The sequence below is a fragment of the Platalea leucorodia genome, assembly GCF_965183815.1.
Source record: "Platalea leucorodia genome assembly, chromosome: 2".
NCBI classification, from domain to species: domain Eukaryota; kingdom Metazoa; phylum Chordata; class Aves; order Pelecaniformes; family Threskiornithidae; genus Platalea; species Platalea leucorodia.
In genome coordinates this window covers 64,742,182-64,764,231 of record NC_138824.1, presented here as the reverse complement: position 1 = coordinate 64,764,231, position 22,050 = coordinate 64,742,182, and the positions used below count along the sequence as shown (strand labels likewise).

Below are 22,050 nucleotides of genomic sequence, written 5' to 3'. Positions count from 1 at the left end.
AGTGTTCCCACTGAGAGGGAGCAGAGAGAACTTAACAGTTGTGGTCTCTTTCACAGCAGTTGGCCAGCCAGTTTCTAAAGTCATCTAGATCCTGTAATCTCCTTTAATTTGATTTAGCTTTTTTCCCCTCTTTTTTTTTTTTAATTACTAACTTCTGAACAGAGGAAGTTCTCTTGAAATTGATAGGCTAAATTCAGACTCAGATTTTTAAGGGAGACATTTCTAAACTCTCAGAAGCAAGAATGTTCTATCCAATGTGCTTGAGTCCCTTGAAAACTTACACAGTACTTCCAGAATACTCCTGTAGAACAAGTACATCTTTGTCTACCTGTTAAGAGTAAGCTGTTCAGGAAAAGGTGGTGGTGTGGTTTAACCCCCGTCGGCAACTAAGCACCACACAGCAGCTTGCTCACCCTCCCCACCCCGGTGGGATTGGGGAGAGAATCGGGGAAAAGAAAAGGCAAAACCTGTGGGCTGAGATAAAGACAATTTAATAGGACCGCAAAGGAAGAGAAAATAATGATAAAAAAATATTCAAAACAAGCGATGCCCAATGCAGTTGCTCACCATCTGCTGACCGATGCCCAACCCATCCCCGAGCAGCGATCGCTGCTCCCGGGCCAACTCCCCCAGTTTATATACTGAGCATGACGCCATACGGTATGGCATAGCCCCTTGGCCGGTCTGGGTCAGCTGTCCTGGCTGCGCCCCCTCCCAGCTTCTTGTGCACCGGGCCGAGCAGGGGAAGCTGAGAAGTCTTTGACCAGTATAAACACTGCTTAGCAATAACTAAAACATCAGCGTGTTATCAACATTATTCTCATCCTAAATCCAAAACGCGGCACCATACCAGCTACTAGGAAGAAAATTAACTCTATCCCACCCAAAACCAGCACAGGTGGGAAGGGAACAGATCTAAAAATATCAAAGTCATTACATTTTAAAATCTGACAAACACTAACTTAAAGTTCATTTGTTTTGTTTCTGGGAAACATAGCTTTTCTTCCCCAGAGTTTGGTCATGTAGCCTTACACACTTGCATCTTAGTTTATACATCCCCAAATGCCTCTGGCAACTTACATCAACATTCCTTTGGGAAATGGTGACTTAACTGTAGCCTGTCTTACAGTCCGTTTTTCAAAGCACAGATACTGTTCAATAACATTTGCTAAGTAATAGAATTACTTACTCTTTGAAGTTTTATTAAATTAGGTGGTCAGTCAACACCATATTGTTTTGGTCGTTTTTAATCTTCGCAAAACTGCGATTTGCTCTTGTTTAGATTTCCTTTACTGTCCTTCTGGGGCTTGCAAATTTAAAACTGATTTCAGAGAACTGAGCTATTCTCTTTGTCCAAAACGGATATGTTGAAATTTCTGTTTCTTAAATTGTAGCTGCATTGTGTTACATCTGTATGTTGTTACACAAGTAAATGAGAACTACCAAAAGAGCATTGAATGTTGGCTAGCAGGGACCTCAACAGGCCGTCTGCTTCAGCATGGGAAAGGATTGACTCTATTTTGCAGAATTTCCGAAATCATCATCTGCTCTGAAAATGAGGGGGGGAAGAGAACCCTCTGGAGAGTCAGCAACCTTTATACTCTGAAACTTTGTCCTAATGCCTAACTTCAAACACCCTTTGTTCGTGTTAATCCCATTCATGTACTGCCTGCGCTGGACGCACAGAACAGATTATTCTCTTTGCAGCTATCTTTTAGGTATTTGAAACTAATACCTCTACCTTGAGGTTTCATTTCTTGGGACTAAGTAGGTTTTTCAGTCTTCTAAAGTCTCACTTCATAGACCACTCTTAGCTGCTGTTCTCTGGATTTTCACTAGTAGTCCAAGTAAATGTTGACTTACAATATTGTAGTATGGAACGACATTACCCTGATCTAGCCTAGCGGTTTTTTTGCTTCTGTAGTATTGTGTCTTGTTCTTCCAAATTTTATGTAATCCAGCCGTATCCATTTATGGAATTAGTCTTTCTGTAATAGTTTCTAAAGATTTTTTTAGTATCCTTTTTATAGCAAATAAGTTGCAATGATCTAGAAAGCAAAGCTGGGCTTTGTTCTTTGTTTTCTTTGCATGAGCTGGAGTGAGTCGTTTTCCACTTCATATGAGTTTCAACAGAATCAGGTCTGTTAATCTTCTGAATTCTTATTCTGTTGGCTGGATTTTTAAGTAATGGACTTGTCTAAACTACTGAAGCCAAGAAACAAAAATTCAGTTTTCTGACTAGTTAGATCTGTCTGGAAAGGAGGAAGAAACTTAGGAAAGATTTATTGGCATCTTTCACTTCACAATCTAGTTTTGTCACTTCTAGCCCTCTTGTCTCCACTTTTATGCACTTACTTATGAAGTTACCCTATATTTCTAAGCACAGACATACTGTATGTTTGTGTAAATGCGTGTGGTACAGCGCTCTTTCAAATTAAACCTACATCTCTACATGTCCTACCAGATGTCACTTATGATCTCCTTGATGCATTAGAATATTCAAAATCTAGTGCCGTTCTCTCGTGCATGGAAAAGTCTTGGTTCAAATAACAAAGCAAATCCCAGCACTTATGATGTCACACACCTTGAAATGAGAAACAAACCAAAAAAAAAAGTATAAGCAAAGCATAACTAAGTATAGCATCTTTATCTATCTATCTTTTTCTATATATATGTATATATTTTATTGTTAGGAAGAATAGTGATGTTGTTGTTACCTTAGAAACCAGAATGCCATGGACAATTGCCAAGTCATGTTAAGTTTGTTTTGAGTATTTGATCTTTTGCTCAAGTTAAAGCAATAGATTGCAGAATAAACTTCAGAAGATGGTAAAATTCAAGGCTTAAATTAGTCTGAAGTTTATGTAAAGATCAGATACTTCAGACTATTTTAGAATAAAGCATTTTGAGAAGTTTAAATAGGAAGATGGTTTTTTTTAAGGCACATAGTATATTGATTTTATTTAAAAGTGTATTGTCTCCCAAATTTTGCTTAGAAGCCAGATATATGTGCGAAAAGTTAAGTTAGTTATAAAACTAAGATTGATAACTAATTTCTTAATGGAAATTTGCTAAGTGTATGTTTTCTCTCATCACCAGCAGATAGATAGTCAGTAAGGGCAGCAGCAGCAGCAAGCTAGCTTGATGAATGAGTGTAATTCAGTTTCTTTGTATTGTACAGCTTGAGAAATGCCAGTGGCCTGACAGCAGCAGACCTTGCACATACCCAGGGCTTCCAAGAATGTGCCCAGTTTCTCTTGAACCTCCAGAACTGTCACCTGAATCGTTTCTATAGCAATGGCACCTTAAATGGGGTTCATCAGAATGCAGGTCCCAATCCATTCAGTGGTGGGACAAGTCGAAAGAGATCCTTTGAAGATACGGAGTCTGCTGGAGTAAAGAAGGCTAGAACGGAAGGTGAGACCCCAGAGGTAAAAGGGATGGGGTGATACTGTTGCCGAGAAAGGAAAATAAACATTTTAAAGCCTTGCAGAGTGGATGTTGAGTATTATTGACAAACTCACGTACATATCTAAATTACATGTTAATACAAGAAGCAGGTGAATACAATTATTCCATACCAGAAGATCCCAGTTTTCCCTGTCAGCTTGGCATGTTCAGAAATTTCTATTTCCAGAGAGTGCTAAAGTTACATGATGCCAAGAATAGTATGTGGAAGAGCAGGAGCTGAAATTAGCTTCTACTCCTTCCTCAATTTCTTCTCCTTCAGGAGAGCCAGATAATGTTGTGTTAATTCACAGAGATGCCTGGATGTTCTGATGGTAATTTTCCACTTCAGGATTCATTCACAATTCAAAAACTGTTTGCTGGATAAGATGGATGAAAGAAATTTAATGCAAAAAGTTTTCTCAAATTGAGAGGGATTATGTCTGTGACATTAAGTTAACATACCTTAAGTTTCCAGGATCATGTTCCAAGAGGAACTGATACCTTACAGGAAGGATGTAAGACTAGAATGAACCTTAAGGATTCCTATTCAGCCTTGTGCATTGAGGATACTGCTGCTTCCTCTGCCAGCAATGATGTGATAGTACAACCTGGAAGATATTTTTTGGTGGCTCTATGAAGAAATCCTTTTTACATCTTACAGACACCTTGACTAACACGATAGAGAGTATCCTCTGCTCCCTCTCTGTTGGTCATCCCATTAAATTCTTATTAAAAAGAATGCAGCATTCTGCACTCAAACCTCATTTCTTTTTCCTGTGTCTAGCATCAGGAAAGGGACTTTGTAGGTCTTCATTGAAGACGCTTTCTTCAGTTAAAGTTTATATTGTTCTAACAGATGTGACTTTCAGTGAGCCAAATAAAGTAGGCTCAAACAGTGCTTAATTCCAGGTAACAAGAGGGGAATTGAAACCAAAACAATGTTTCTAAAGATGACACAGACAACATAAATTACATCAGTATTGACACCATAGTATTTGCTTTAGTACTTGCTATCCAGCCACCATTTCAGCTGTGCCAGGATCAGAGGCCTGAACGGCATGCTTCCATAGCCGATCGTAAATGGGATATGTTACTTCATGTCATTGGTCTAAACTATAAATAATTTCATGATGGAGTAGAGTGCCTATGCAATTAAATGCAAGACTGCTTTTCAGGAGTAAAGTCCTTAAGTAGCTACATAGAATGAAAAAACTTACGTGGTATACGGATGCCCATAGCAGCTACGGAAAGACATCTCCAATGCATTCATGTTCTGTTACCGGGAGGCGCTGCGTGAAGTCGAAGATACGTAACTTTTGTTTTGAAGAGCTGCTCCTTCTGAACGTTCATAACCAGCAATCTCTGTTAGTTTCAGAAAATGGCTCCAATCTAGTCAATCATCGGTAGCGTTTCCCCCCAATCTGTGGGAGTGGCACTGGGCTAGCTGTTTTTATTCTGTATGTTGTCATGAAGTAACAGGATCTGCGTTACCTTTCAGCATAAGTAGTTGGTCCAGTGGATAAGTTAGATTGAGCAAACAAATATACAGTATGTGAACGAGATCCCCTAAGCAATTGCAGAGATGTTAGAGAAGCAATCAGAGTAGGCAATTTTTGAAATTTTTACCAGTATGACTTTAAGACCTTTGCACACAAAGCCAAAAGCCTTGCTGCGTTTGCTTGAAGGTTTTTATAGTAATTAAGAGATGCATCCCGACTGCGGAAGCTGAAGTTTGTAATCTGACGTGTCTGCCTTCAAAGACATCAGCATCAGTAATATCGTGTCAACGTAAAATGTCAGTTGGAGTGAGAATGAATCACTGTTCTTGAGGCGCTTTGTAAACAACAGAGCTGAGCAATGAGAAGTCATCAGTACATCTTTGTGCTTAGCTAGCCTTTTTACAAAACCAGCCCAATTCTGTGGTAATTTTGCCCTTACCAAAACCACACTGGTCTGTTGTCCTTTCAAGACTATTTGTGCAGGAGATTCCCAGGCAGCCTGTGTTTGCAGGGAAGAGTCAGGTTTTGATGGCCATACCCCAAATTAGAACAATCGCTGCTTTGAAAAAGCCTCCTCGTTGTGACTGGGCACCGTCTCTGCCCCTTACAAGAACCTGTAAGCGGTAGAGTTGGAAGAAGAGAAATACTTCAGCTGTGCTTTGCCCACTGTCCTGGAATAGCTGAACTGGGCAGTGGGTGGGAGTTACGTGTAATTTTGTTCATATGCACACACATCTGTCTGCTACCAGGTGCATAGTATTAAAAAAACCTTCCGCCTCAAAATGCAGCAAAACTGATGCACGATATACTGTGATACAAACTAATTACTCTCTTCAAATGTAATACAAAAATGAGTTCCAAAGGCTGAAGCTGAACTTAACAAAAGTAAATCAGTGGCCACTTGCAGAATGTACAGCAAAGAGTTTTGACTTAGAAACATTAGCTGGATTTTATGTCCGTTTTTCTGAAATCAATTCCAGCAATTTCACCCTGCTTCCTGGGCTGGTTGGTGGAGGGTGCTGCACAGGGTCAAATATAATGGTGATGCGCGCTGGGCCAGCTGGTCACACGAGCGTGTCCACGGCCGTCCTGATCCTCGCCCCTCTGGTTCGTGGCCCTTGGCAGGTTGGCTTTTGCACCGTGCTGTACGTGCTACGGGCAGCACTGGCTCGCTGTACGCAACCGGTGGCGTGACTACACCGGTGTCGCGAGGCTCGGCACGGCTGCTTTTAGGTGGTGTTTGAGAGGTGGGGATGGAGGCGTTGCAAGGGGTACCCTTGAATTGGCCAGCAGGAAGCTGCGCTGCCATATTCCTCGAGGTAACTACAAAAAACGCCTTGCCTTTCTGGTTTAGGGTCATTTGAAGCCCACTGATCCGAGGGCCCTGGTCTCCTTTAAGCCCTGTGTGATCTCTTTGGCCCTGAAACACTTTAGCTATTGCTTAAGGTTCTTTAAAAACGAGTAGTTTACGAAAATTTCTGTTGTGCCCAAGGTTATGAGAGCTGACTTGCAGTTTACTAAGGTAGCCCTTTCCGATGTAAGTGCAGAGGTACGGGCAGTGCGTATAGAAAGGTGTGTTAATGTCGGTGTGAGAGCAGTGCAGGGTCTGCTGGGAGAGTACTGGAGCAGTGCCGTGGGTGGTAGGTCGAACAGGTAGTGAAGTCAAGCCCATCTTGCTTATTAAAGCATTTCCCACAGCAGTCTAACCGCTTGCTGGCTTTTCTCAGAAGAGAGATCTGTTTGTTCAGCTCTTGAAGGGATCCCTGGAGCAGACTGGTGTGGATAGGGGGTGGGATGCTGGGAACTGGCGCTTGGTAGTGAAAGAGGGAGCAGTCCCGACTGACAACAGACATTTGAGAGAGAGACAGCTTTTTATCTGTCAGGCACAGTAGGTGTAAAGCCTAAATACGAGTGAGTTAAATTGCTCTTTATTCAATCTGTTAGTACATCAGACTAGTAATTGTTTGATAGGTACACTGCTAGGTCTCATAGGTACACTGGTAATTGTCCATTTTGAGGGATAAAAATGAATGTGCAAGTACTTAGCATTTACTTATTCTGCATTTGGAATCTCAGACATGTCATAAGCTTTCAGACGTGAAAAATGTACGTTTCTTTGTAAAAAGCTTTTAATAATCAAAGTGCTTGTCTGTTGGAGTGAGTTTTCAAGGGTGCACCAATGACTAAATGTGACTTTTTTTTATCAGCTTACAGCTTTGATGGCTTAATACCAATGATGAACGGAGGAGTTGAGGACGATGCTGACAATATGCATGTTGATAGAGAGTTTGCTGTTGTATCAGGTGGGAGTGGACAGTTTCCTGTTAACTACAACAACATTCAAATGGTTGAAGACACCAAACAACAGGAGAGTACTTCTGTTGGACCAAAAGAAATTGAAATATACACTGTTTCTGCAATGCAAACTCCTTGTCGTTGCAAGAATCAATATGCATTTTATTTTTAATTTAAGTATAAAACTTAGTCCTTTATTTTTGCAAATTTTTGTCTGGAGTCTTGAAAACTATTGTATTGCTGTAACACCCATTATATTGGGGGTTTAGTAGGTATCTAAAATTAGCTGTTCCATGCCATATATTGTAATGGTGAAAGAGAAGGTTTATTAGTAGTTTATTATTATTTCAGATAAACAGAAATCCACAATGGCTGTTTCACTTTTAACCTGAGGCTTGTATTACGTTGTGCCTTGCTTTTGGTTGCTATAATTTCAGGTTAAAGGAAATCTAGAAATAATTTAAACTATTCATTTCATTTCCATTAAATGGATTTAATTGCTAATAAAAAGACTAGATAGGGAAACATATCCTAGTGCTTATATAGCTTTGAAAATAATGTATGTTACAACTAAACTCTATTCAAAATAGTTCAACAAATACTATAAAGAATAGTCTAGACATATTCCGTGTCTTCAGAATTTGTTCAGACACAATGATATAAGTGCAGGCTCCTTTTTTTATGTAAATAAAAGACTGGACATCACAGGTCTTAAACTAGTATTTAGAACTAACGTACCTTTTTGGTACCTTTTGGAACTAACGTAACAGTTTTTGTACCAATCTTCATGAAACAGTCAGAATGTTACTAGTATTAGTGAATATTAATGCTCTTCAGGTTTTTAAGGGCTGCTTAATCAAGATGCTTTTGGTAAGCCCAGGATGCATCTAGCGTTTTGATTAAAACTATCTTGGGTCAGCTTTTTCCATGCGCTTTGTAGGTAAAGGCATGGAGTTACTATGACAGTGCATTATTATAGTCAGAAATTGATTTCTTACTTTAATTTGTTCTGTGATAAGTATGTTTATGCGTTGTACCACAGATCAGATTCACCAAAGGGAATTATAATTAATAGATAATTTAATATATTAGGAATAAATATATATACATATATATATAAAATCAGTACTTAAAAAGTAGACTATGATATATTCCAGTGGTAATTACTAAGTGTTCTTATTTATGGAAAAATTACTGTTTTTCACAAATATATTACTATAGGTGCTAATTTTTAGCAAATAGCAACGTTCTATAATTATCACTAGAACTATTCATTACCTACTTTTGCATATTAACTAACAGTAGCGCCATTTTTATTAAATTTGATTTGGCAAAGCCAGCCTATCAGGATTTATTTTTAAACAGTTAAAATCTTGCATTTTTCAGTTAATAAACACTATATGAAATTCCTTCTGTGCGTTTTCATCACTGAAATATTAGCTTTGATGTCTTGATGGGTTTGGGGTTTTTTTGTTTTTTCCACTTTCAGTAAGAATTTGTGGTTAGTGAGTTCGGCTGATGTGGTTATTTTAACTCTCATAGGGACTAAACAGGAAACTCCAGTTAGTGCCTGCAGTGAGTTACAAATCGAACACATTTGTTGGCATTATGTGTTGCTCTATGTGAAGTATCAGTATCGTAATCCGTATTTCAAATAGTATCCGTGTGAAGGACTAATAGAGAACCAAAACGTCAGATCCTTCCTTGTGAAACAGTGGTACTCATTATGTGTCACTTGAACAGGAACCCAGTGTTTTACAAATGTGGGAAGTTACCAACAGACTTACTGGCTTGAATTGGAAATACGCGGTAAATGCAGTCCTATTTTGCACGTTGGTTTATGCATTCATATATGCATAAACATATGTGCATGCGTCCAGGGATAATAACGGAATGTAAAATCTTTAAATGTTACCATATAGGTCTGTAGTTTCTACGTTTGCCTTGCTCGTCTTTACCAACATAGACGGAAATTTTAGATGTCCTTTACCAGTAGGCATTTTTAAGGCAGAATATATCACCCAATTTTTTGTGCTAGTACTTTGAGTACCACTGCAAAAACACACGTTTCAGACATACTGATGAAATCTGTTTATGGAAATAAAAACTGTTGTACTAATTGCTACATTCAGAGGAGAAATTGCTTTAAAACAGTTGTCAGTGGTTTTTGCATGCACATTTTTAGAATTTTGTTTCCTACTACTAATCTTTTTTAGTCTTCTGTGCACTCTGCTGTTGCTATTGTACGGCATTTTGCATGTGGATTGTACAGATGTTATAAACTTACTTACCATTAAATACAAACCTGCCTAGTATGTTATCTAGCAAGCTGCTAGATAAATTGAAGTACTTTCTGAATAAAGGAACTTGGAAACATTTTATATTAGCACCCCAACATAACATTTATTTATTTGACCTATTTCAGTGTACGCTGTACTGTGAGAGTTACCACTAAAAGGAAAAAAAAAGAGCCACGGTTCTTGTACGTACATAATCTTCCATCCCGAGAGGGCATCGCAGTTAAGGTGGAACGACGCCTTCTATTCCACCTTTCAAAGCACCGCCCAGAATGTTGCCTGCCACACTTACTTCACGCAGTGAAATGAAAAAAATTCTGAGAAATTCACATTGCCGTAGCAAGGATTAATACAGGCATATTTACACACTGAATGTAGATAGAGAGTTGCATTTTCAACACAAGAATCCATGCGACAAGCATGCCGGTCAGCTCTCCTTTCTTTGAACTACCTATATTACAGATAAAGAAAGGGTAGATTTATTTTCTAAGCTGTGTATGGCAACATTTTTTTAAATAAGTGGAGTATAGTGGAGACATTTTGATGTATTTCGATTTATTCTTAATTGTTGGTGACAGGTGTATTTCTTAATGCAGATATGAATAGCAGTAGCTCCATATTGAATGCACTGACAAATGGATGTGCCATCAATGGACATTTGGATTTCACCGCCACACAGCAGCTCGGTGGGACGGATGCCCGGCGTGAGGAGTGTTTAGCGTTAACACCTAACGGAATAATTCCCGGGATAACTTCTCCCAGTAGGCATCGAATTCATACCAGTAACGGCACCGAGGAAGCAGAAAAAGCCATGAGTAACTCCACCGATATGTGTGGGTCTCTGCACCTGAACGGAAGCCCGAGTAGCTGTGTTTCGAACCGGCCCTCGTGGGTGGAAGACCCTGGAGATACTTTGCACTATGGACACTACCATGGGTTTGGGGATACTGCCGAAAGCATCCCCGAACTCAGTAGTGTTGTGGAGCATTCCAATTCTGTCAAGGTTGAACAGAGATACGACAACACTGTCCTAGGCACAATGTATTTGTATCACGGTTCCTAGATGGGCGACCTTTGTATATCAAACGCAGATTGAAATTGCTACCAAATGAAACCGGGGGGACGAAGTCCTCACATCATAGCATTAAATTTGAAGATTGCAACTTATTGCTATTTTTACACTTTGTTTATATGAAAAGTAAACCTTTAATTTGACGGCCTTATACAATAGTTGTAGTTTGTTGCATGTATGGGGCTTATTTAGTGATAAAATAGGTGCTGTTATGATGGAATGGTTATTCATTTTTTTATTATGGAATGTTCTGGTTTTGTATTTTTTTATTTCTAAGCTTGTGAACACTATCTTTCCCTTTTTAGAGCTGTTTTCCCTTTTATTAAAACAACGTTTAACTGAATTTTGTGAAGAAAATGTTACGTACGTGCATCACTTAGAAGTAACGGTTTTTCTTTTCCATATCTTCTGCTGAAGCTATGGTAGCAATATCAATGCCAGCTATCACTATGCAAGGTTGAAAGTGGCAATCTTCTGGAGCTTCTCTGACTTTAGAGTTTGTACGTTTGTTTGGTAGAATTAGATGTCCTCCTTTAAATTTTTTGAGCAAGCAAGTTGTTTAAAAACGCAGAGACAGGAATTGGAAGAAGTTACCGTTTCACTTTCTGTAGCGTAGAAGTGCTTTTCGTTGTTGCTGGGCTCTTTGCATTTCCGAGCGGGCCAGTGGGCTGCCTCTGCTCGGTCGCGGTCGGGCGTGCCTCAGGTCAGCTCTGAATTCGTGGCAGTTTTCTTTGGCTTCTCTCCTTTATACGTACGCTTGATATTTTACCATAGCTCACAGACCGGAGGCATGTTGGCACTGTTCTGCTTTGTACGCAGTTTAAAATTGCTGTTACTTGTTATAGAATTTGCCAAGTCAAAATATTTGAGTTTGACTGTCTTGGATATACATTTATTGTCCTTTTTTTTAACACATGCTTTGGAAGTGTAACATTGTGTACTCTTTGGGCTATGCTCACGGAAAATACATTGTATTTAAAGCTTAATACACGAATCAAAATTCATATAAGTGCACTATATGAGCACTAACAATATAAGTTGCTGCTTTGTGTTATGATAAGTGAAGAGTGGGGAGGAATATGGTAAATGAGATAAGCCCTCTGAATTGTGTTGATTTTTTTGTTCTTGTTTTGTTTAAAAAGGGACCTTTACAAATTGGATTTTAAAAAAAATAAACATATTACATTGTATCTGAATATTTTGTTTAGACATTATTTTTTATTGGCAATTTGAGCAAGTCTTTAGTAGTTTTTAAATCACATTTCTCCATAATCTTTCTCAGTGCAACTGTGGAATTTCTTGATTTTATCAGTATATGGAAGCAAATGTGAACAGCCCGGTAAGTTGTCCTTGAACGAATTACAGGAACGCGTACTGGATATCGTGTGTATAAAGGTTGTATCAGCCTTGAACCCCAAAAATGGGTTAAAAATACTGGTTGTCCGATTCTCATGGAAATGATACTCTCCTTCGAACATTTTAGGCAAAATGCAACAGACTACAGAGTAGTCAGTGTTTTAAATAAACTTTGCACTCTACATGGGTCACTGTCTACATACAAGTTACCTGCAGCGTATTCAAATTGAGAGCGGCATCGATAGGAAAACCGCCCGGTCTTTTTGCAAATTGTTGGCCAGACCAGCAAAACTCCTCAGCGCCTTCTGGAGACAAACAAGACGGTTGACGAAAGCTGGACCTCACCCGAGACGAGCCGTTCCTGGCGTGCGCGTCACCGCTTGCTCGCGCTCCCGCAGCTGCGCCCGGGCCCTGCTCTTAGGCGATTCGGTTTGCTGATGTAGTGCCCGGGCCACCCGCGCTGTTGCCATCGTACTAACACGAGATGCTAACTTAGATTTGTTGTAGCATTTGGACTGGGGATTTTTTTTTTTTTTTTTTTTTTAGTATTTGCAGAGCTTGCTGCATCTGCGCTTCTTGTGCTGCTTCAAATAAAGCCACTTGTAGTTATAAAAAGCACTGCCGCCTTACGTACATGGCTATAAACTGATTCCTGAAGGATTTTCTTTCAGTAACAAAGTTTGCATGTGTCGGTTCAGATGGTAAAATTTTAGGTGACTAAATTAGTGATTGCGCAAGGCAAGGTTTTTAAAACAATGTGTACGTTTGGTTTCCATTCACTTGCTTTTCACATCTTTTCACCTAAAAATACCTTGGAAGACACTGTATTTTAAATTCAAAGAGAGAACTTACCTCTTTATTTTAAAAAGCACTTCTGTGCATGTGTGTTCAGCCACATGCTAAGAGAGAGACAGATTTCAAGGTCTGTACCTGTTCTCAGGCCCCATGGAAGCTAATTATTAAATTATATTTAAACGTAGAGGACCAGTGAAGGCCACATGATGCAGACACACTGTGTGGGTTTGCTGGGTAGCTTCCTTTACAGCTAATGTTGCAAAAAATAGAAGTCTGTGACAGAGCATGCCTCAGCCAAGAGCTGACATGTATAATTTTTAAAGTATCAAATAATTATTTTATAAGAATTCTGAGACTGCCTTTTTACAGAGACTGCTTTTTGAGACAATATATACAACAACAGAAAAACCCCCAAAGGACTCTTTCACCAGCACAGAACTGCCCACCTTCCCATGCCGCACCGGCAGAGCCAGTGCAGCACATCCTTCCCATCCCGTGCCGGCAGAGCCAGTGCAGCACATCCTTGCCATCCCGCACCGGCAGAGCCAGTGCAGCACGTCCTTCCCATCCCTGGGCCTCCTGGGCTCGTGGGCCACGAGCAGCGGAGGGTAAAAGGCAGCTGGACCCCTCCGCCCTTGCTGGTGCCGCTGGATGGGACACACGCTGCAGCTTCCCACCGGCACCTTCACATCCTGGTGTAATTTCTTCAGGGTGGTTACTACCCGGTGAAATTCTTTTCAATTGTGCTTTCTAGGGTTCTTTGTAACAAACCCCCCACCTTCTCTGGCATTCTAATAAGCAAATGTTCTTGTTATTTGCCTCTAACTCTCAAGTAGGGCTTCATGTAAAGCAACAGCTAAAATGAATTTCTTGATGCTCCCGGGAGGAAGTCCTGGATGCCTTGGTTTGGGGGCAGGCGAGCTGGGGATGGAGCAGTGTTGCAGGTTTCCTACAGGGATACAACGAGAGGAAGGGCAGGGGCAGCTTCCCACGCTGGGCAGCGCTGAGAGCTGCAGCAGTCCTGCTGTCCTGCTGCTGCAGAAGAGGCGGTAGCGGAAGATGGGAGCATCCCACTTTGCTGCGGCTGGCCGGCGGGATGCAGATCCACAGGGCAGGAAATCTTTGAGACCCAGCGGAACTAAGGAAATAAAAAAAAAAGTCTCGTGTAAGCAGGGTTTACTATTCCTGGCAACCGGTAACTACAATTCTGCTACACTGCTTAATGACTCCCAGATATTTCACACCTCTCCTTCCGTTCCCGGAGTTTCCTGTCTCAAAAAGTGGTGACTGGCTGTTGACAGGCAAGGATCAAAAGAACTCTGGTTTAAAGCAGATGGTTTATTTTAAAAGCATATCTGGCTGTAATATTTTTTTAAAAAAAATAGACTACAATAGTTCATAGCAGTACCATATGCTTGGAGCTTGCATCCAAATTAAAAGCTTTGCCACACTCAAAATCGTACCCCCCCAAAAAGCATAATGAATGTTACCTGTGGTACAAGAATAAAAGTTAGGCATCCTCTCTCCCTCCAAAAAGCACAAGGTTTAATGAGTAACTTCTCTTTGCTTCTGTGCGACTCAGCTGCATGTACAGGACTTGATAACCCTTTCCAAATCAGTAGGAATTCGCCTCACCGGGCTGAAGCGCAAGCAGGGGAGACGCGCATTTGGCACTGGAGACAAGTTCCCCGGCTCGCTCACTAATCTGAGCAGTGTTCCCCAAGGAAGATAACCAAATACCTAAAGCTGAACATGATACCAAGCTGCATAGTATTAATTATATTTCTTCTTGCCAGGCTAGAATTGTAAATTAAAGAAGAAAAATAAGTTAATCTGAGTTTCTCTTCCTGCAAAGGCAGGATGTAATCTTACTAGAGAGGAAATACCACGTGTTAATAGAGCTCCTCTCTTGATGTTACCGAAAGGTCAAGCATTGTTTGTTGGGGCTGGCTGGCAGCTGAGTCTCACCAAAGACACGGGTGCTTTCCTGTGAGGCCCACAAACTTGACAGTGGCTGTGGTTTTTGCTGGGTTTCGTTTGGGGGAGGAGAAGTTGGGGTTGGTTTGGTTTTATCTCATTCTTGCTTCTTCTAAAAGGTGTTGCGAGTTGGATCAAGTCTCAATAACATTAGGCGCATAGCTTGGAATCTCAGTTTATTCTGTTTTATGTTTGACACATTGTATAATACAGCATATTTTATAAAAACCAGTACCAAAAAGACAAATTATAAAAATCAGGTAGGTACACAATGTGGGAAGAACCAAGCAAAAAGTATGTGCATGATGCAGAGAAGCACTTACTTAAATGGTAGTTCCTGGGATCAAGCAACTCTCACGACAATGAGATGTCCAACCAGAAAATTCTGTAAATTCTAGGAAGTATAAAACCCTCAGGATTTTTTTATATATAGCGTAGCTGATAAAATGCCTCGAGATTTATTTATTGGACTATATTTGTAATTTATGTTTCAAATCTGCATTTTCAGCTGAAATTCTAGTACTGATAAATCACGGACGTGTCTTCCATTAGCTGATGGGTTGGACACCATCACACTAGAAACTGTCGCCGTTTGCTAGATAGATTTTCACTCTTCATCTTGGAGCATCATCCTGCAGATACAGGTTGGCACTGCTGACAGTAAGCAACTACAATATTTGTGTAAAGAAATTACTGTCACGCGGGCGGAGGGGATCGTCGCTTTTCCAAATGCGTAACCGTTCTTTTCTGGTGTACCTGAGCAGTGCCGCATCCATCAATAGGGGTACTGCTCCTGTGGCCTCTGGTAGGTGGCACAGAGGCAGGAGTAGTCTAGCAGCTGTACTGGAGCTTAGGAATCGCCATCATCCATGCTGATATGAAAAGAAACGAGGATCTGAACTACAGTGGCAGCACCCACCTTAATATTTTCAAGGGGCCTGCAAAGCCGCCTTTTCCTAATGCGGGCAATGCCCGCCTGTCAGCAGGGCACAGTTACTACGCTAGGCCTGCCGGCCGGTCCGCTGCAGGAACGGGGTAGAGGAGTTTGTGTAATCATTGATAAAGGGCTTTAGCTGCTAAATATTTTCGGAAGTTTAGGAACAAAACAAATCTTGTTGCCCTTGCTGGAAAGCAGCCTTTGGGATGTGAGCTGAGGGAAACTAAAAATGGTGATCTGTCAAAACAATATGTCAAACAGGTCTACTTGCAATTGCTGCAGCTGCAGGGCAGGACGGGCGACCTCCGTGCACATTTATGTGTGCAGCATGCCCTGCTGGAGCTTCTGACATTGCTTCAATTACCGCACATAATTTTGTACACCTGCATCTACAAAATGGCTACTACAGCATTAAGTAGGAGTTGGTCTTTTCACTTCATGCTCAACATGTGCTCCCTGTTTCAACCTGCAGCCCTGGTTTCCCGGCCTCTTAGCCGGGGCCTTGCTGGAGCATGTTGTGGCTCTGCTCCAGCCCGCACGCCGGCGCTGCCTTCCCAAGGACAGCGAGGGATGAGGGGAACTGATGGGCACCTGGCCACCGCCCGCTGTCATCTGCGGTCAGGACACCACCATGATACATGCCGAGACCAAGGAGCTAAGAAACTCTCCTGGAAGCCACTGTGCAGGATGAGTTTTGCTCTGAAAGACTAATTTTGAACTAGAGGTCACATCCTGCACTGTTCGGTATTGGACGCAAGGAAAGGGGCAGTGGCAGAACGACCATCGCCCCTGGCAGACCCTTCTCTGCCCCGGGACCAGCAGCTCCTCCCAGTCCCCGGTGCCATCCTCACTCGCTGGGGACGATGCAGTCTCAGTGGGCACATTGGCTGCAACGGCCCCGTAATTCTCAAGGTGTTGAGATGCTGCTCAGATGAGCACTGCACAGCCCCCAGCCAGGCGTGTGCCAGCTGGAAGCTCCGTAACCAGGTTAGTGTGGCACCAAGCCCAAAATAATAAGCCCTATTTATTAGGTCTTTGGTACTCTGCCTGAGGTTAAGCCTGCCGTGGCCTCGGAGGTAAAAGGCAGAACAGCTGAGGGAATAATCCTGCTGAACCCAAAGGCAGGAGAATAAGGTCATCCCTCGGACTCTATTTGCACAGTGAAAGAACTGAGATACGCACAGGTGACCTCTTGCACAGGACAGCTGGGTAGCGTGAGACTAAAGACAGCAACCACAAACATGATTGCCTCATCCTGAAAGAAGTTCAGAAAATGAGCGACGAACTAGCCATGCGGTTAGGCAGAAGGAGCAGAAAGGCGGCATCCTCGGTACAGGCAGCCCTTTGAGATGGAGATCCTCAAGGATTCACCAGAGCTTTTCCAGTATAGAAAGATACATCCAAAGATCCAGTGATGAGACGAGATGAGATCCAATGATGAGAAATCCAGAGATTTCAGGAACCAGAAGAGGAACACAGGCCAAGCAGCAAAATGAGGTGATGGAAATACTCACTCTGAGAATGAAGTAGTAACCTCTTTGCCACAAATGGTACCAACAATTTTATTATTGTTAGTGAGGTTTTAAATTATTATGAATAAAGTGAGCTGTCCTATAGCTGTCCTATGTCTCCTGTAGAGACCTTACTATGCAAAGCATTGAAGGATTTCAGTATAGTTGTGCTCCCAAGCCATGTAAATTCAGATGCTGGACTCAAAATTAATTTGTACTGAGTTTGAGCAATTTGTCCAGGCACTGGATAAATTCAGACATATTATACCATTACCCTGGTTCTGACAGGAAAACCACTTCAAATTGCAAAGGCTGAAATATGCACAAAGCAAAACTACTTTTCAACAAAGAGAAACGCTCCCAGAAATGATATTTAATTTAATGGCATTCCAGGACAATGCTTGGCACCAGTTTACGTGCATGCTCTCAAACTTGTAGTTTCAGGCATGTTACTTCTGGGAGCAGTAGAAGGAGTAGCAGGGGAAAAAAAAAAAAAGGCAAATGCAAAGACCAAAGTCTGCTATGACCAGCAAGATAAAAACCTCTCCAGAATTAGAGCAGAGTTACGTATTTCACAGCCATTTGTTTTCAAAAGGCTGAAGTGCACACCTGGTGCAAACGACACACGGTGCCCGTTTGACCTCTGATACAGGTGTTGGGTTCCCTTCTTGCTGTAGCAGCAAATAAACTTGCCCAGTTTAATCACTGTATTTAAGCATTTAGGCATTGCCTTCCAGCATTGCCGCATCTTCTTCGACACTCACCATCCGTACAAGGCTGAGGGCACGGTCCCATAAGGAGAGCTGCCCGCCTCCCCCTCACGGGTGGGCCCACAGGTCAGCCCAGCAAAACTCGTGAACTGGAAGTTTACGTGTTCTGCGTGCCTCTTGGTCGTCCCCACGCAGCCTGCCTGGCTTCTTCGGGTCTCTCCCATCCACACCATGCGTTGGTCTTGCTGACACTCCTGCAGAAACACCTCCGCTCTCTCCTACCAATCCACATGACTAAAACGGTTCTCCCATCTCCTCGTTATTCAGTTATTTTTCACTAACTTTGGTATCTCTGACGGTGATAAATGAAACCTAACCTAGCTGAGCTCCGTACAAATTGCTGCTGAAAGACCATTTCCTACCCTGTTGGTCTGGTTGCATCACCCCTTTCCCTGTCTCCTCCTTGGGCTCCTTCAATACATGTCCAGTACAAGACATTTCCTATCATTTTCAAGGCCTTTCATTTATTACCAGCCCCTACCACCCATCACTCAATACAGTCTGAACTTGCTGACTCTGTATGGGCCATCCTGCCAGCTCCATCACCCGCTTGCGGGATTTTTAAGCAAACATCTTCATGTTTTTCCTGTGCAATCCCCCATGCTTGGAGAAATTCCCCTTTCATGTCTGCTAAGATGCTTCACTGTGCTCCTTCAGATGTTCCCTTGAAAAACTGTCTTTAAAACCTAAAAAAACCCCACATTTCCCTACTTCTGGGCCACTGATGGGTTGATACTAAAACCTATCATGTTGACCAGCGTTGCCTCCCTGATTTCTTGTACTACCTGCCTGTATCTGCCAGTCATCTCTTGTCCTAGTTGTGGATTACGTATACTTTGAGACAAAACCTGATTTTTTTTAGTTGCGTGTTTAGATGGCACCTAGCACAGTGAAATTCTGGTCTTCCAGGAATGATAGTAATAATGACAACAGCAGCAACAACACCAACAGATTAAGAATATAACTCGGGACTCACGTACTCCACGGTACAACAGGACCAAAAGCCACGGCACACAGAAGCAGCTCCAACATCTGGTGGCAGTACCACTGCGACATAGTCTTTTCTCCTCCTCTTCTATGCGCTCTCCATAGAAACATATTTGAAAATATCAATTAATATGAATGTTGTGGATTGTGTCCCATTGTGATTATTTGCAAGAAAATGTTGGTTTACTATACAGTTACAAACAGCCTTCCTCTACATCCTGCTCCTGTAGTATGTCAGGCTGAAAAAAAATCTCCTTTCTTTACCTTATCTCAGGTCTCCATCCATCGTCACACTATTTCTTGTCTGCAGCCAGGAGTCCAGCTCTGCTCTCACCCTCCTCCAGACTCTCTATTCTCCCGCTCCTTGAGGGTGTGCAGAGCATGTGCGATACCCTAAAACTGAAGGTGAAGGGGCACTGGCAAAGAGAGAGATAGAAATCAAAACAGATTATTCCAAATCTGCTGGGAAAAAAAACAAAACAAAAAAAAACAGACAAAAAAAACCCCAAACAAACAAACAAACAAACAAAGAACCCAAACGAGTGTGTGTGGGGGGAACCAAACAGAAAAAAAAAAACCCAAAGCAACAAGGGAAAGCAATAACTAGGAAAAAAACCCCAAGCTGTGCAGCTATGAAGGCGCAGGGCTCACAGGAGGCCAGCTGATGGGAAGGAGGCCTCAGTCCTAGCGAGGGCTGGACGTTCGCTTCTTTGTGGGAGCCTAAACCCCGCAGGAAGACAATGGAACAAGAAGCAGACTCCACATCCAATTTCCCTCCCGAAAAGGCTTAACAGGGTCAAACAGGACTGAAATAGAGGATAGCCAGCTAAGACATCAAAAGAACCCTTCAGCAGCCACTTTGTCTCTCCGTCCCTTGGCAGCGTCTGAGCCCGAAGGCGAGCAGAGCCGTGTGGCTCTTCCTAGCAAGATGCAGCACAGCTGCTTCTTCACAGGCACCGGTGGCAAACAGGAGATGTCCCCCAGCCCTTCCTTGGGCTGCTAACGAGGCACAGCTCCTCTGCTCCGCAGGGCCAGGGGCTGCCAGGGGAGAGCAGGTGGGTTTTATTGTAGCAGGTCAGAAACAAGCTCCAGTCGCTCCCGTAATTTCCACTCCTGAGGCTTTCAGGGAGCTGCGCTGGTACAGTGAAATCAAAGCGCCTCCTCAAACGGTGAGGGGAGTAAACTGGGAGAGGGTTGCGAGAATGGGCGTTTGACACAGAAGAAAAATGGGAAAGGACAAAAGCAAAGTGGGGAAGGCATTTAATGAGGCCCTAGCAAACACTTTGCTTGAGCAGAAAGGTCTGTGCACTCCCACACAACGCCTTGCCTGCTCCAAATGGCTAGAGGTGGGTTTCGGTGTACTTCGGAACCTTTGAAGGATTTTAATCATCACAGATCGCAGGAAGGGGAGCTCGGCATGTGCCTTGTGTAGCATTTAAAATGTGGGAAGTTTTTGTCTTGCTGAATACTACATGTGGAGCGTGTACTGGTTGAGTTGGTCTCTGCTTGCACCCACATTTCCCCTGTGCGCGTCAGCTCTGGTGCCCTCTTGAGAACCTTCTCCCTGAGACTGCTTTGTACTGTAAATGGGAATGGCATCACGCCAAGGAGTGCGTTTTGGCTGGCACAGGGGACTACAGAGGGCTTTTTCTAAATAGTAATTTGCTATGCTTTAGAGCACATGGACTATGGGAACATATGGGCCTCTCTGCACAATTTGGATGTTAGGAAAACAAGTCTTTGTAAGGCAAGAAATAGTATTGTATCGGCAAAGGGACAGACCGAGTACGGTGCCAGATCCCGGAACGGAGCTATCGAATTAGGGAGCTACTGAATGAACTGCAACTACAGTGAAATGGGGAGAAAAAAAAAAAGAAAAAGGCAGAATCTCAGCATATACAGACTCAATAAATAAAAACAGCGGGTGTCAGTTAGGGTGCACATCAAAGCCAAATCCAGAGAGAAATGAACCGCAATTAATGGAGGAGACTGAAGATAGAAATGTGCTTTCTATTTTAATGTCCAAAATGAGAGCAAATGTGAACATCTATTTCCCACAGCCATCAGGAATCGGCAATGGCTCTCCATCACCGGCACTGAAGTCCATCTGCCGTGCGAGCGGAGAGAGCCTGCACGCTCAGCCAGCTGCCAGGAGCTTGGGGCTGGGCAGGAACGGCAAGCGCACCCCAGCACCTCGGTCCCCGGGTGCAAGCCGTAGAGGTCAGGTCATACCAGCTTGGGACAGCTGGCTGAGGAAGGCTCTCTCACTTTCGTAACCCTTATACGGCTCTCGTGAAAGGCTGGATCATCTTTTCTCGCTGCCATGATTAAATGAGCAAAGGCAGAAGAAAGCTCCTTGGGGATCTCGTGGATTACTGACTGCTCTACCCATCCTCTGACAGGTGGCTGTAGTAAAGCATCAGAGAAATGTTTTTGCCTCTTCAGCCAGCTACTAACCCAACTGGCTGAATTTACACGTCTGCTGGAGTCCAACCATGTATCTCTTTGCTATGCTAAGTGAGGACCACGCATCGCCTCACTGTCTGAAGCCCTTATTGTTATGTGGGCAGGTTAGGTCAGCCCCTATTGTAATGAATTTATGTGCATTTTTCCCCATGTGTCACTTTTTGAATATTTAGTATTGCACATGTGGAAGGTATCCAAATGGTCACCTCAGCCCTGTGTTTATTTGCCAGAGGGATATAGTACACATACTGCCAGATTGCTTGGCCCTCCAGTCTTTCATGATAAGCCTCTGGTGGGTCCTAGAGCAAACAGAGACTGTACAGATCATCCCAGCCTCAACCCCAAGGCAGTCCTTGACCTTCAGTTCCTTCAGTCCTCCATCCATCCCTCATGTGCATTTAAAGCCCTTCTGCACATCTTCTAATAATCTGCGAAGACGAGAGGGAGATAAATATCAGCCTGCAACAGCTAATGATGAAGCCTTCATAGGGCTTCACTATCACGTTAGCTATCGCTGCAAATTAAAACGAATACATTTCTGTCAAAATAAGGCTGGAGCTCTGACAGTCGGTGCTCCCATCACTCCTGCGGCTGGATTAGGGCAGCCGCAGGAACCAAAGGAGATGGCCCAAACAAAA

General features: G+C 42.7%; 1 protein-coding gene across 1 annotated transcript in view; it reads left to right on the top strand.

Annotated features, from left to right (window-relative positions):
- Positions 1–11,809, top strand: part of ANKRD10 (ankyrin repeat domain 10) — a 39,339-nt gene extending 27,530 nt beyond the window's left edge. Inside the window, exons 4-6 of the mRNA XM_082304811.1 lie at positions 3,182–3,417; positions 7,157–7,252; positions 10,138–11,809. Coding sequence (XP_082160937.1) covers positions 3,182–3,417; positions 7,157–7,252; positions 10,138–10,604 — 799 coding nt within the window. The 3' untranslated portion in view covers positions 10,605–11,809. The remainder of the gene's footprint in view (positions 1–3,181; positions 3,418–7,156; positions 7,253–10,137) is intronic.
- The last annotated feature ends 10,241 nt before the right edge of the window (positions 11,810–22,050 follow it).